This window comes from Schistocerca cancellata, chromosome 4, assembly GCF_023864275.1.
Source record: "Schistocerca cancellata isolate TAMUIC-IGC-003103 chromosome 4, iqSchCanc2.1, whole genome shotgun sequence".
Classification (NCBI taxonomy): domain Eukaryota; kingdom Metazoa; phylum Arthropoda; class Insecta; order Orthoptera; family Acrididae; genus Schistocerca; species Schistocerca cancellata.
Genome location: NC_064629.1, coordinates 671,223,676 through 671,239,243, shown reverse-complemented (window position 1 = coordinate 671,239,243; position 15,568 = coordinate 671,223,676). Strand labels below are relative to the sequence as shown.

The 15,568-nt window shown below is 38.2% G+C and overlaps 1 protein-coding gene across 1 annotated transcript in view; it reads right to left on the bottom strand.

Annotated features, from left to right (window-relative positions):
- Positions 1 to 14,948, bottom strand: part of LOC126183789 (uncharacterized) — a 29,466-nt gene extending 14,518 nt beyond the window's left edge. Inside the window, exons 1-3 of the mRNA XM_049926028.1 lie at positions 14,692 to 14,948; positions 14,143 to 14,375; positions 12,886 to 13,104 (exon numbers count right to left, since the gene is read on the bottom strand). Of these exons, the coding sequence (XP_049781985.1) occupies positions 12,886 to 13,104; positions 14,143 to 14,375; positions 14,692 to 14,795 (556 nt within the window). The 5' untranslated portion in view covers positions 14,796 to 14,948. The remainder of the gene's footprint in view (positions 1 to 12,885; positions 13,105 to 14,142; positions 14,376 to 14,691) is intronic.
- Positions 14,949 to 15,568: the final 620 nt, after the last annotated feature.

Below are 15,568 nucleotides of genomic sequence, written 5' to 3'. Positions count from 1 at the left end.
AGAAAAGATTACTCCTTCCATGAAATCACCTTTCTCCATTTACGGCTATATTTCTATACTGAACTCAGGCCTTTTCATATTGTCTAATGCTGTAAGCACCTGTAATAGTGGCATCTTGTAGGACTTAATCAGGGTGTATACGTGGACAAGAAACAAAATTTCCCAGATTTTTCTCTGATCTCTCACTTAAAAACACACTTTTACCCACTTGAAAATACACTTCTTCCAAGGTGAAAATACACTTTTTCCATGATAAGTGACAATGTACTTTCCCTTGGAGTTGTAAAAACATCAATCCTTTGAATGGTAATGGTCTTGTACACTAGCGAGAACTTCCTGGCACTTTAGAAAATGAAACTCAGGGGAGGTACGGAGGGAGGGGGGGGGGGGGGGGGGGCAGGGAAGAGAAATGCATTTTGGTAAGATCTTTGATGTGCAGCAACATGTACACTGTAAATTTTCATATTACGATAAACTGCATATTTTCATATTACAAAAGTATAAATTTGAATTCCACCAAACACAGCATGTTAGTTTCCGAAGCATTGAAACAGAGATCGCAATGCGCTATCGTAAGTCAATCATAGCTCATGACACGTGATCTCATCAGCCAATCACAGCAGATATTCAGAGCATAGGACACGTGATGTAGTCAGCCAATAGCGTCACTGTTAAGTAGCATGAATGCACAAATAGGAAAAGTTAATGGTTTAAATTAATGTACATAGCATTGCTACAAGAAAAGCTCGGCTTTCACATATAATGCTGGTCTTGAAGATTAATATGCTACAAGAAAAGTTAAGCTTTCATGTGTAACATTGGTCTTTTTTGCGTGTTTTACACTTTAAGATACAATACACAAATGTGCAGCAAAATTTTAAACAATGACACTAATGTCTGGTCTTCTGGGCTCGAGATTATTCTAAGTGGCTAGTCATGAAAGTTTTAAGTAAATGAGAGTCAAGTGCACAATGATTTTAGAAATTCCATGCATGTTCCCACATGTAAAATAGTTCATATTGCGTGAAAGAAAATTTCTTTTGAAACTAACACTTTTCGAAGAACCATTCACAATATTTTCTCGCGGCCTCTTAGACATGGGTTCATTTCAGCAGCTGCCAAAGAGTACCAGAAAACAGGTATTACTGCACGTAGGCAGCTACAATGACGTAGGAAGCCCGTATGTTCATACACATTAAGGCATTTTACATGATATCACAAAAGAAATCGGCAGTACTGTATTGTCTCACGTTTGATTCTATATTATGGCATAATGCCATACATGCCAGAAGATGAAAATGTGCACTTGAAATTCAGTGAACAGTTGAAACTAGCCAATATTGTGGAATGAAACACTTTATTTCTTATAAATTGACTGCATCTGTCGAAAAGATTAACAAAAGCCACATTTATTTAGCAGACCGACAAAAATAACTCCATTGTTGTGCAAGGTGATTAATGCTTGCCTGCAAAGTCGTGGAAATAAAATTAAATCAGAAAACTGGAACTAATAACAGTCTTCAGTAATTATGTGAATGTATTTTAATTCACTTGATAGCTCCCAGCCACAGAAAACTGTTTTGGTTTCATTTGACTTGTGAACTGTAAACAAAGAGGAAATAGGACATAAGGAAACAGCGAAATCAATAAACGTAAACATGGGTCACTATCCCCATCCCCACTAAACCCAGACCGTTCTGCGTATGCACGAATCTGGCAGCTTGGGCGCACCACAAAAATTTTTCTATGTGGCATGACTGCTTCTTGCTACTGCTGCAGCCACACTTCAAGTAGCAAGAAGTGGGAGAAGGCACTGCTCATATTCAACTCAACTGCGCATGCGCCCGTTGGCAACTGCTCAAAACAAACTTAATGTAAACAGTTGTGACGTCATGCTCATCGGAAGCAGTTTGCTGCTACGAGGTATTCTATAGTCTTTACCCTAAAGCCCTTGACACATTTTGCTGTTCATCAGTTCTTACCAGTCAAAATTAAAGATTTAACTAAAGACTTAAACAAAGAAAAATTCCTGGAATTCTAGAAAATTCCCAGATTTTTCCTGGTTTTCTTCCAGATAAAAAATTACCGGGTTTTTCCTGGATTTCCCAGTTGTCCCAGAGCGTATACACCCTGTTAATACATGACCGCTCATGAAACTCCCTTCACACTCTATTCAGCATGGAATAATGACAATATTATGAAAAGGATGGATTGCTACTCATCATGTGGCAGAGATATTGAGTCACAGACAGGCACAATGAAGAGACTACTAAACACGTTAGCTTTCAGCCAGAAGGCCTTCATCTGAAATACACAACATAAACACACACACACACACACACATACACACACACATATTAACGCAAATGCAGCTCTTACACTCATGATCACTGTCTCTGGCTGCCAATGCCAGACCACACTCTCATTTCTGTCACACTCACTTCCCTGCCTTCTTTAACTGCAGACACGTAAGGGTTTCCATCTCTCTACATTACTTCCAGTGATTGAGTCCCAAGTAACAGATGAAATGTCAATTGTCACTAAACACAAGCTGCATCTAGACACATAAAAATTTCATTTAAACAATAAAGCCAGGTTCACACATACATCTAACGTGGCACCACAGCTTGTGGTTTGCTGTAGTGGCATCGTGAGCTACTGTTCCCACAGGAGGCCACAAATTCTAGGTAATTGCACAGCTTTGAATATGGTATCAATTGAAACCAGATGGGCATGTATAAAAGTTATAGTGCAGGTTATGGCGATAGAGCTGTGATAAGAGTTGAATACAAGGAAAACGAAACGCAAATGTTGGATGTGAAAAGACATTCTGCATAGGGATAAATCAAGTGAAACAAAAATATTTGTAAAATAAATAAAACTCAGAGGCAAAAATGCTCTCTGCAATGGCAAACTAACCAACAGCTGGTATATAAATATCATTTGCTGACATGTTACTCTTCCAAGATTTGAGAATCTTATTGTTTTCATTGATATAGGCATTTAGAATAAATAATTTTTAGTTTTACAGCTGCCAAGTCACATTATGGAGCTATTTCCTGCATATAATCCACAATTTATACAATGCCTGGTCTCACAAATTATGAAGTTTATATGACTTACTTTTTTGGTTACATATATTAACTTTATTTATTTATTCATTTGTGGGATATGTCAATGGTTTCCAAATATTGTATGCACACACACACATTGCTGAAGAAAATCAAACATAGGTTGCTGTTCTTGTATTTCTAGAAGATGCAAAAGTGTACCTGCTAACCATTGTTTTCATTTTCTTCAGAAATAAAATAAAAACGAGCTGAAATCAAATGGAGTACAGCAGCAATTACTGCAAAATAACTGTGACAGAATGCTTGTGTTTCACAATACTGTGGCCAGGGAGCAGTGGTGGTAGGAAAGTGGTGCAACAAAGTACAACCAGGACGAAATTTTTGTGGCGTGACAAAAGTTGCATCTTTTAAGTTGTGCCACAAAAACCGGGAGTTCACACATCCAACTGCAATGCAACTGCAGTACGCCATTAGCTGTGCCAACACTTTCGTTGCATGTGTGAACCCGCCTTAACACAATACATCATGCAAAAATGACAGTTTTCAATGACATAGTGGAAAATGTCAGAAAATATGTTCAATTCAGTAGGTATATAATGTTAGGATACCAAACAATTTGGTTAGTAGAAAACAAAACTTAACCACATTATGTGTACTGTTGCACACTTCATGCTGGATAATAATTTGCTATGGCCAACACATTTTTGTCAAATCATTTTATTTATAAAATAAACCCTTTCAACCTATGATGGAATGTAACTGTGATCTAGAATCTAAAATTGCCATCTTTTGTATAAATGAGCTGGTCGGTTTTGAGATGTATCCTGTCACAGGAACTAAATTTTATAGGTGACACAAAAAAGTATATGCAAGAGAATTGATAGTTAGCCATGGTACACGAGAATTCTGTCATGAATATAAAACTCAGCACTGCAGATTTCAGGAGGGACATCTTATGGATTCAATCAAACTGAGCAAGTGTTTGAAGTCTTCTGACAACATGTGATAAAGATGTCCAAACTTTCCATCGCTTTTGTTTGGGGTCATCCGTCTTCTGACTGGTTTGATACGGCCCACCACAAGTTCCTCTCCTATGTCCTCAATTATTTGCTGGATATATTCTAATGACTGTCTTCCGCTACAGTTTATAGTGTCTACAGCTCCCTGTAGAAGTATGGAGTTTATTACCTTACGTCTTAACGCATGACCCATCATCCTGTCCCTTCTTCTTCTCAATGTTTTCCAGATTTTTCTCCTCACCAGTTCTGTGGAGAACCTTCTCATTTCTTATCAGTCCACTTAATTTTCAGTATCCTTCTATACCACCATATCTCAAATGCTTCAATTCTTTTCTTTTCTGGTTTTCACACAGTCCATGATTCAGTTCCATACAACCCTGTGCTCCAGTTATACAACCTAAGAAATGTATTCCTCAAATTAAGGCCGATGTTTGATACTAGTAGGCTTGTTTTGGACAGGAATGTTTTCTTTGTCTGTGCTAATCTGCTTTTTATGTCATCCTTGCTAAATCCATCATGTGTCACTTTGCTTTTAAGACAGAAAAAGTCCTTCACTTTGTCTACTTCATGGTTCCCAAGTTTGTTGATAAGTTTCTCCACTAATCTACATCCAAACTCTGTGAATCACAGTGAACTGTATGGCAGAGGGTATGCCCCACTGTATCGGTTATTAGAACTTTTTCCATTCCACTCATGTGTGGAGTGCAGAAAAAATGATTATTTAAATGCCTCTGTGTGTGCTGTAATTAATTGAATCTTACCTTCATGATCCCTATGGGAGTGATGTGTAAGGGGTGGTTGTATGTTCCTAGTCATCACTTAAAGCCAATTCTTGAAACTTGTAGACTTTCTCAGGGTAGGTTCTGTCTATATTCAAGAGTCTGCCAGTTCAGTTCTTTCAACATTCAGTGAAACTTCCCAGTGGGTCAAACAAACTTGAAACCATTTGTGCTGCCCTTCTCTGTACACATTCAATATCTCCTGCCAGTCCTATTTGGTACGGGTCCCACACAGGTCATACGAATGACTTGTAAGCAATCTCCTTTGTATACTGATTACTTTTTCCTAGTATTCTACGAATAAACCAAAGGCTGCTACCTGCTTTACTCACAATTGAGCCTACATAATCATCCCACTTCATGTCTCTACTAATGTTACACCCAGGTATTTGCATGAGTTTATAAATACCAACTGTATTCATATTCACAGATTACTTTGTTATTTTTGTGAAGTGCGCAGTGTTACATTTTTTGACATGTAAAGCAAGTTGCCAATGTTGTGCACCACTTATCAAGATCTGACTGAACATTTTTACAGCTTCATTCAGACTGTATTTCACTGTAGATAACTTTATCATCTGCAAAACGACTGAGGTTATTATTAATTTTGTCCACTAGGTCATTAATGTACAACATGAACAGCAAGGGACCCAACATGCTTCCCTCAGTACACTCAAAGTTACTAGATTGAGGTTTCTTGGTAGGGCAGAGACAGCATGTTATGTTGGATGGAGTCATCGGCACCTTGGTAGGGAGGACACAGCATGTTATGTTGGATGGAGTCATCGGCACCTTGGTAGGGAGGACACAGCATGTTATGTTGGATGGAGTCATCGGTACCTGCAAACTATGTTCGATTCTACGCGGTTCTGTGCTCCTCTGCACCGTGCATTTTTGTGTGGTGCTGCATGTCTAGTTAGGACACAGCTTCACAAGACACGAGTATGCAGATTCTGTGCATGAAACATGAAGGAAAGAAAAGACTACACTGATACAGAGATGAGTATGAATGTTAAGCAATGATCTAATCCAAAGTACTTGGAAACTAAATAGGACAGAACACTAACATTTTATAAACACTACAAAAATCTGAAAGCAAACATCAAACAATGAACCATATACTGCAGAAGTTGAGAAGTTCTGCTTAGACAGCCTACATGAAAGTCCTACATTTAACAAATCTAAGGCTGCTGGTTGGCTGAGGATGGCATATCTCTGTTTATGTGTGCAGTATATCAGTTTTATAGTTGTGGAACAATTATCATCAAAATATTTATCATTTTCATTAAATCAGCTCACAAGTGTGTTTTGTATGTTCAAGAGCTGTATGGTGAAATGGTGTTATCGTACTGGGGCCTACTACTATGGTAGTAAACAAATACCACAATAATGTTTGTAAGAAGAAAATACGGACACTGTGTTGTGGCTGCAGCTGATACTGGCAGTGGCAATATGGATATGCTCATTCAGCCTCATCAGTCACAGAATTGAGGCCACCACCAGTGACACTGCTTTCTGCCATTACTAGAAATCTTGGGTCACACATTGCATCACCTGTAAAACAGTGTCCTATAATGATTGTGGCCTATGGTCACAGATCCAGTCTGCTCACACCAACCAAAAGCTATTTGGATGAAACCAGAAAGCAATTCTTACTGAGAATATTGCTGTGAAATTGTTAACAAGCCAGACATTGATTTTGGCTAGATTTGTCTGCAGAATCTGTAAACGACTTGGCTTTTCTACAGTCATCAGTGCTGGTATGTATTTATCACTGATTCAAGTGAGCGTTGTCTTGTGTACAATAAACTTAGTTTCACATACAATATCACAAAATTGCTGACGAGGCAACAAATCCATTTGATATCACCATAGAACATGTACTGTTGGAAGTTCTACAAAACCACCAAGAAAACATAAAACAGGTGTCTAAGCTCACAGCAGCGCATTCAATGTCATTAGAAACCTCTGTTTCTCTCTCTTAGAATGAGAGTGTTGATGAGTGGGAAGTTTACCCAAAATCTCTTTTGCATCATTTTGCACCAAATTAGGTAACAGGGTTCACAGTTCAGGTGTTGAGTTTTTGCTTAGTGTTCTCAGGAAACGTCAGTCTCCTCAATAGACTGTGCCCTCTGTAAGACCCAATATTCCAAACATTTGCTGTATTTTTAAGTAAAAATAATATAGCAAACGGACCCGTATAGTACCAGCTGCATTATTTTAGTGACAAAAGCTCCCTCACGATCCTGCTCACACTGGCGAGCCGAACTGAACTGATTAAATCGATATTGTGAATTTGTTTATGAGCATCCTCGTTGTGGGTAATCTCATACAGACTCCTTGATCCATGATTGCAGTGTACAATTAGACCTGATAAAAGAGGTTGGAATGCAGAAATTAAACAAGCCAAACCCATCATTATTTAAAGTTTTGTTAATAGCACAAAGTTCTGAGTTAGTTCAGACAGCAGTATGGCATGGCATTTTCAATGCAGTTAATATGTCTCTGTATTGAATGACTGACTGCATTCTAATCATGCCACAGACAACTCTGGTACCTCTTTCTACCACTCCTCTTTTCCTCAGAAGTCATACTCCTCCAGCACAGCTCAAGTGTCTTACACATCACCGGCAACAAGTACATTCATAAGCCCCATTTCCGCAAGCATATACTGCAAATGCCTTCCATCCCACCCCCAGTTTTTAATCACACACACACACACACACACACACACACACACACACACACACACACACACACACACACACACCATAACAGTAAACCAAAAGCTGAATTGGTGTTTCTGATGGCAGAAATTTGATGTTAGCAGCATTTGTCAACCACACACCATTCACTGAACACCTCATTTGTAACAGGACACTGTTGTGCATCATACACACATACAGTGGCATCCAGCAATTGGCAGATATCAAAAATTTCCTACAGACTTGTCTGACAAGACAAGTTTCATTTTGATTTGGGACCATCTGGCTCACTGATGAACCGGCAAACTTATGTCACCTTAAAAGTTGGAATCTCACAGCAATTATTTATTCTCAAGCAAAGGATGCTTGGTTCCAATCAAAGGTCAATTCACAGTCCCAGTTATTGACAAACACATTTAGAGGCATAACCGTTTTGTTAGTACTGTGTTCCGGCATTCAAACCTTATTTGAGCTAGGCACATTCAATAATATTGGTTACTTGGTACATGAGCAGGTTAATCTAATTTCTGTGACAATACTGATTGAGACAGTGGAGAATTTATACATGGAATTTTCTGAAATATTTGTCCCTGTTCACCCATATTTGGTTCAGGCTTGTCCTCACTGTCAAGCCTTACATGAAGGTATCATAGCTGAACTAGGTCATCTAGGACAACATTGATTCTATCAAATAACTTCCGGGAATTCAGCCAGGTAACACTTTCAGCGACCACCGATATTTCGGTGGGAGAACACCCCTCCATTTTCAAGGCAAACTGCAACGGACAGGCAACGTACAAGCAAATTTAAAACCTCGGTTCTCAGACTGATGCAGGAAAAATAACACACACATTGAACACTAGTGCCACCAAAGATGACCAAAGTCAGAGCTATCGATAGTGAGACTATGAATGCTACGAAAGCTATCATAGTCTCACTATCGATAGCTCTGACTTTGGCCATCTTTGGTAGCACTAGTGTTCAATGTGTGTGTTATGTTTCCTGCATCAGTCCAAGAACCGAGGTTTTAAATTTGCTTGTACGTTGCCTGTCCATTGCAGTTTGCCTTGAAAATGGCAGGGTGTTCTCCCGCCGAAATATTGGTGGTTGCTGAAAGTGTTACCTGGCTGAATTCCAGGACGTTATTTGAAAGTTGTATACGCCAGGAGAAACTCAGGTCCAACATTGATTCTAATCTGAGCAGCAGACAGCATCCTTCACAGTGATTTACAAAACAAGTAGACCTCCCACATTATGTAGGGATTTTAAGGCAAACAGTGATCAATCTGTCACTGACCCAATCTGACTCACAGAAGATTTTTTTCTCGTCTCAAAGAAGGTGAATGTTATACGAAAATAGATTTGTCACATACAAATCTTATAATTCTGATCGATGCAAAAATACAATGCTTTCTTGTAGTTAGCACACTGTCCAGCAAGTTACTGTATCAACGGCTCCTTGTCGGTGTGGTCAGAGCTATCATCATCTTTCAACAGTTCTTATACACTGAGGTGCCAAAAGTCATGGGATACCGCCTAATATCATGTGGGACCTCCTTTTGCCTGGCTTAGTGCAGCAGCTCAACATGGCATGGACTCAACAAGTTAATGGAAAAGCTCTGTTAGCACTGACAATTCTACACAAACACCATTGCTCTCAGTCATTAAGTGGGCTGTCGGCTACTGTGTTGCACATAGTGAGAGGTAATACCTCAAATTTGGCATTCTCGTCACACTCTTGACATTGTGGAGTTCAGAACATTAAATTCCCCAACGATTTTCAGAATGGAATGTCCCGTGCACCTGTCTAGCTCCACCTTACATTCCGCATTCAAAGCCTGTTAACTCTTGTCATGTGGTCACAATCATGTCGGAAATCTTTCCATATGAATCACCAGAATACAAATGACAGCTCCATCAATGCACTGCCCTTTTATGCCTTGTGTACATGATACTACTGCCATCTGTATATGAGCATACTGCTATCCCATGACTTTTGTCATGTCAGTGTACTAACTAATGTGTCAAATTCCTGCTTGTGTCACTTCCACCAACCTGGAGACTGGTCGTCATGCAGTATTAAAATGCAGTTTGCAGACATGGGAATGGTTTCAGCAAAGTGTGGAATATTCAGAGTTTACCTTAAGTAACTGAGACAGATTATCCACTAACTTTCATGTCCTCGTCATAGGAAAAAATGTCAACTCTAACGACTTTAAGGAAATTTAAACATTTATTGCAATTTTTTTTGTACTGTCATCTTTGAAACTGTATATGTTGAACAAATAGGAGTTACTTCATTGTGACGTCATTCACAAAAGAAGTCAACAAAATTTGCAGATTCCTGTTTTTGGCTTGTTGACATTGCAGTGAAGGTCCTTACATAAAATACTGACTTCCATGTAAATTGGCATAGTTAACATACAGTAAAAGAGTACACAGATTTTATTTTACATTTTCCAAATCATCAGTGCCAAGATGAGGAGATGACTTTTGTCCCCCGACAATTGATGCAACAGTTTTATATTTATCAAAATAAGCCAACCATTTTTCCCCATATGTCCAAGCTCCAGGAAAGTAGGTTATTTTGACTGGTTTCAACATGGAGATCACCAATATCAATCTGGCCACCAAGCTTCACCAGTTGCTGCAATTTGACTGCTATTCATAACACTGCTCACTGTCACAACTGTTGCTTTGGGTCAAACAGCACCAGTGTCCAAATTCCAGTGCTCTATAACAATAGCCATTCCCTAGCACATTTTAGATCCAGACTGCTCACTTCAGCCATACGATATTTAGATGCCACCATAAAGCCATCTTACTACAATTATTCCAATGAAACTGTTTCCAAACCGGACATTTAATATATTGTGCTCATAAGTTGGCTGTTCTATTGTTAAGAGTGTCAGCTTACTTTTATAAGTGTTTCAAGTTAATTTTGCCTGGTATTCAACAAACTGAGATTCACATACAGCACCACAACATGTTGTAAATAAGACACACTGATTTGATAGGAAGAGAATGGCAATCCAGTTAAAGCCACAAAACAAAATTTTCGTGGTCCCCATGATTTTCAACTAACATAGTACTGCAAAGTCCTGGTACAATGTAAATAATTTAGGAGTAAAGGTAATAGCTTACTGTATACTAGAGATGCTGAAACATTGACAGGCCCAATAATGGAGAGAAAGAAAGAAAGACAGAGACAGAGACAGAGAGAGAGAGAGAGAGAGAGAGAGAGAGACGGCCGGAGGGGGGGGGTGTCAAATTATCTCGATTGCTAGTCAACATACTAATTTTTCAACACTGGCTAATATGTTTTGCAGTGTTGTCGAGTATCGAGAGCGGCACAAGAAATATCAACCACTGCAGAGATACTGCACAGCAAAACGGTATCACGAGGTGCCAATGAGATGTTAGGAAGAAGCCATGCCTCTTAATAGTTCCAAGGCACCACCGTCTCACCTCTGTCATGAAGCAGCATCGCTGGAGGCCAGTTTTGTTTGAGGTTGGATCCTGCTAATGTCCAGGTAGTTCCTATCAGGGTAACATCGTTGTGCTGTCTACTCACCATGACACAGCCCATCTCAACCATTGGGGAGTGAAGAGACGCCCGTCTCTTGCGAAATGTGTCTATGTGCAAACGCTATCAGAACTGTGTCCACAAGCGTTTACAAACTGGTGTTTTCTAGTCACTGTATTGAAGCTGCAGTACAGCCATTCTGAATTTGTATCGATTTGCCACTTGGTAATCATGGCTCATTTCATGTGTTCTGAACCATTCCAAGGCAGAAATGAAATAACTTAATGTTATATAATGCTAATATAGTCAAACAGGATCTATACAGAGGAGTGACTGCAGTCACTGTATGCACACACTCTACAGACACAGTATCAGGTGAATGTCATTTATGATCTCAAGAGATGAGAACAAATAGAAAATAGTCCTCATGAATAAGCAAGGAATTCATGCTCATGTGCAGAGTATAGCTTTATTTCCCCGAAGTAGTAAACATATTTTCTCTTACTCTGAACACTAAAGGTAGATGGCCACTCTTATAAGATAACCAGCAGGACTATCTTGGCCCTGCTAGGAATTATCTGCACATTCTCAGGTGTTTCCCAACGGACAGCAATTTTGTAATTTTTGCCTGTGCATTCTATGAATGATAGCTATATGTCTTCAGTTCATTTATCTAAAGTAATACTTGTGATATGAGTAGAACAAATTACATCAATTTTCTAATTTCAAGAACTTAGAATTTAATGCCTTACTGACAGCAATGGCCATTGTGAGCCACCAACAAACCAATGAAACTGACTAATCTGGACATGGTTTTCACATTTCCACACACATCTACAATAAAAGTGCACTGGTTTGCAATTTTTATATCAAACAAATTCTCACAAACACTTCAAACAAAGTTTCAGTGTTTACAACAGATGGGACTAACAGGTCTCATTTTTACTTCAGCTAGCCAAGTCTATGTCACATGCTATGTCTGTAAACTTTAAAATGCATTACATCAATTCCTCCCTCTTTTAGTTATAATATTTTGAGGAAAGCAAGCCCTTGGGTGAGGAATCAATTAAATATGTATGTCTAGGCCAGAGAAGCGGAAACAGCTGTGATGCTATCAGTTCACGAAAACACTGCTTAAATCAGAAATATATGCATATAGACTATTAGAAAAACTAGTGACTGATTACAATATTAACTTACAGTTTAAAAAGTATGCTCATCTCAGATAGTCATGTTACAGAGCTCATCTGGCAAGTTACTGTTTCCCTTTCAAACTGTAACACTACATCATCAATTTAGTTCATGGGATTGAAAAATAGTCTCTGTTATGATGTTGAAAAGAATGGACGAGTCAGCTGTATTCTAGAAGGAACTCAGCTGGCATTTGCCAGTTGTGTTACATAAAACCGTGCATTTTCTAAAGCATAAAGGACTTGAATTGGATCTGAACTCAACTTCTAGCTAATGCAAATTTAGTGATATACAATTAATCTACCTTTGAAAGTGCTGTAATAAATATTTAGCAAGAGAGGTGCAGTTCAGGCTGAAGTTTCATATAAAAGTACTTTGAAGTGAACAAAATATAATGCCAGCTCAACACCCAAATAAATATCTCCCTCCTAAGTCATTAGGCATTGGATGACGACTTACACACATAGGCACACACTCACTTCAATGCATTTTTCAACATCAGAATCATACAAAAATAATTAAAATACAATAATGTCATGAACCAATAATACAATCAACACACAGCCAGTGAGGAAAAGAAACAATCAAAATTACCTTCATATTGTGCAAGTTCTTTTGATTGCTTAGCCTGCACTAACTTTGCTTCTAGCTGCTGTAGTTCTTCTGCTGTGCTCTTTCTTGCTGATTTCTGTATTTCCTTTCTAATTTTTTGCTCCTTATTCTCACATACACTCAACCGATTTCTAACTTGATCCATGTGCTGCTCACCCTCCAGAATCATTTCAAACTGATGGCTAAACTCCTTCAGATTTTCTGATGAAAAGAAAATTATATAATCTTAACAAGTGAAATCACACAAAAACTGAAAGTATACAACTTTCATAATCAACAGTATGAAGTTCCATTCTGTTAATTAATACATGACTTGCAACAAGAGGGGAAAAGTTAGTGATATAGAGGAAGCATTCAGTTCTAATAGACATTCACATATTTGTGCATGCAGAGATCAAGGTGTAACAGAATCTCATATACCAATAATTATAGTTGGATCTACTCCAGATGATGCTTAAGAAGTTATTTTTCTTTACATAGCAAGCTGACAAAAGGTTTGAATTCATTCCCAATTCATGGCCTAGTACTGGCTCTACTAATCAGGGCATTAACACACATTATAAAAGTTCAGACAACTACAATTCAAAGAATATTTGTGTAACTTTAAATTTTAGTGACTGCAAGAATGAAACTTAAAAGGGAACACCAGTTTATTCCATGGCCATATCTCATTTTTAACTAAGGACAAATATACAGAATTTCAATAACCAAATCACACTAGGCACTGACATCAGTTTACAATTTCCAACATAACTGCCCATCACAATATTAATACATCAGATATACAGACTAGTCTTCCACTCCAAATTTAAAAGAAGTCTGTTAATATAACACTACTGTGTGTACTTACAAAAAAATCATATAATGTAGTTTTCATTACATTTCCTCATAAAATCAACCACAGCAATACTATGACTTTTCTCATACCACAATGAATTTTTTTATATATCATATGCATGTCTTGTACAAGAATGATTCAGGGGACCAATAAATAAATACTGAGAGACCAAGATTCGTCTTTCATGTGACTAACTTTCTCATACACCATCATGAACTACCCAACTACAGGAAATAAGAGGCATTAAGCAAACCGTTAAATTGAAAGATACCAAGTTACCCTGCAACAACTACAAGCCAAAAGCAGCCCCCACAGCTAAGATATCTGTAAATGCAAAAAACAGGATAAAGGAAAACCAATACCTTATGTGTAAATCTGAACAGTAAATGTAAACAGGTTACCTGAAAATTCCTTCTGCACTTCAGTCCACAAAGAATTCAGTTCTGCTATATAAATGAACGTATTTTTTATTGCTTCATTCTCATCACCAGATGCCCATTTCATCAATTCCATAACAGCTGTATTCTGCGCCACAATAAAGGCTTTTGCTGTAGATCGCACGGCTTTAAGCTCTGAGATTACCATATTCAGATCACGATGGCCCATTCCCATTGATTTTATACAAACACTGCTCCTATAACATCGTATATTTTTATCTTATTTCTGTGGTGCAGAGTATGGAAACTCTACAGAATTATAATCATCATTAGGTCACGTATCTAAATGAATGACGATTCAAACGGAACTACAAAATAAATTCGATATTTAACCACCAACAAAACTGCAAGGAACAAGAAATTAAAATGTGAGGTACGCACTTGCAATGAAGGAATTAAGACATACCAAAATAGTGACGACTTGGTTATTTATAATTAATTACTGCTAATGTGTAACACAGAGTTTCTCATGTATTCTCTACCAGAGAAATGATATTTAAGAGCCTCATGTACCTTCGCAAAGCTTTACTAGCTTTATCCATCCTCCTTAATACCCGCAACAATGTAACCTTCTCGGTCCTATGGTATGCAATTTGATGCCAATCATCGTTCTTCATGCATTATCATTCCCTTCAAATGCAACACACTCATTACGTTACAAAACTGCACAAATGTATGGAGCCCTCTCTCTCCCTCCCCTCACTTTCCCACCACCACCCAACCCATTATTTCTTTTCGGGACTTACTGAGACGCGGGTGATTAATCTTAAACAAAGAACTTATAGGATTATCGATATAATCGGATACTAGCTAATCACATTGTTAGAAATCGACAACTCTCGATTACTATCGATACATTCTCGATAGTAAGTCCTGGGTCACGTTCAAACGCGAGACGATAGAAACCCAATTGGGAAACAGGAGATGAAACATGTACTATTCCACATCCATACTCTGCAAACTACTGTGAAGTTCATGGCAGAGGGCACTTCCCGTTCAATTCACCTATGGACCGAGAGAAGAATGACTGTTCAAAAAGCCTCTGTTATCGCATTGTAATTACCCGAATCTTGTCTTCGCGAACACTATGGGTGCGATATATAGGGGATCTGGTATATTTCTAGATTAGTCATTTCAAGTTGCTTCTTGAAACGTTGTTAGGCTTTCTTGGAACAGTTTGCGACTAAATTCAAGCGTTGCCAATTCAGATTTTTCGCCACCTCCGTGACCACGTGTCCACCCTGTTTGTTCTATTATTCTCTACAATAGTGGTCAATGAAAATGATAAGTTATACCTGAAAAACAAATGTATGAAAATAATATGCACTATAAATAATTAATTATTGTTTGTTTAGTTATTCTCTACTATACACTGCACGAGATATACATT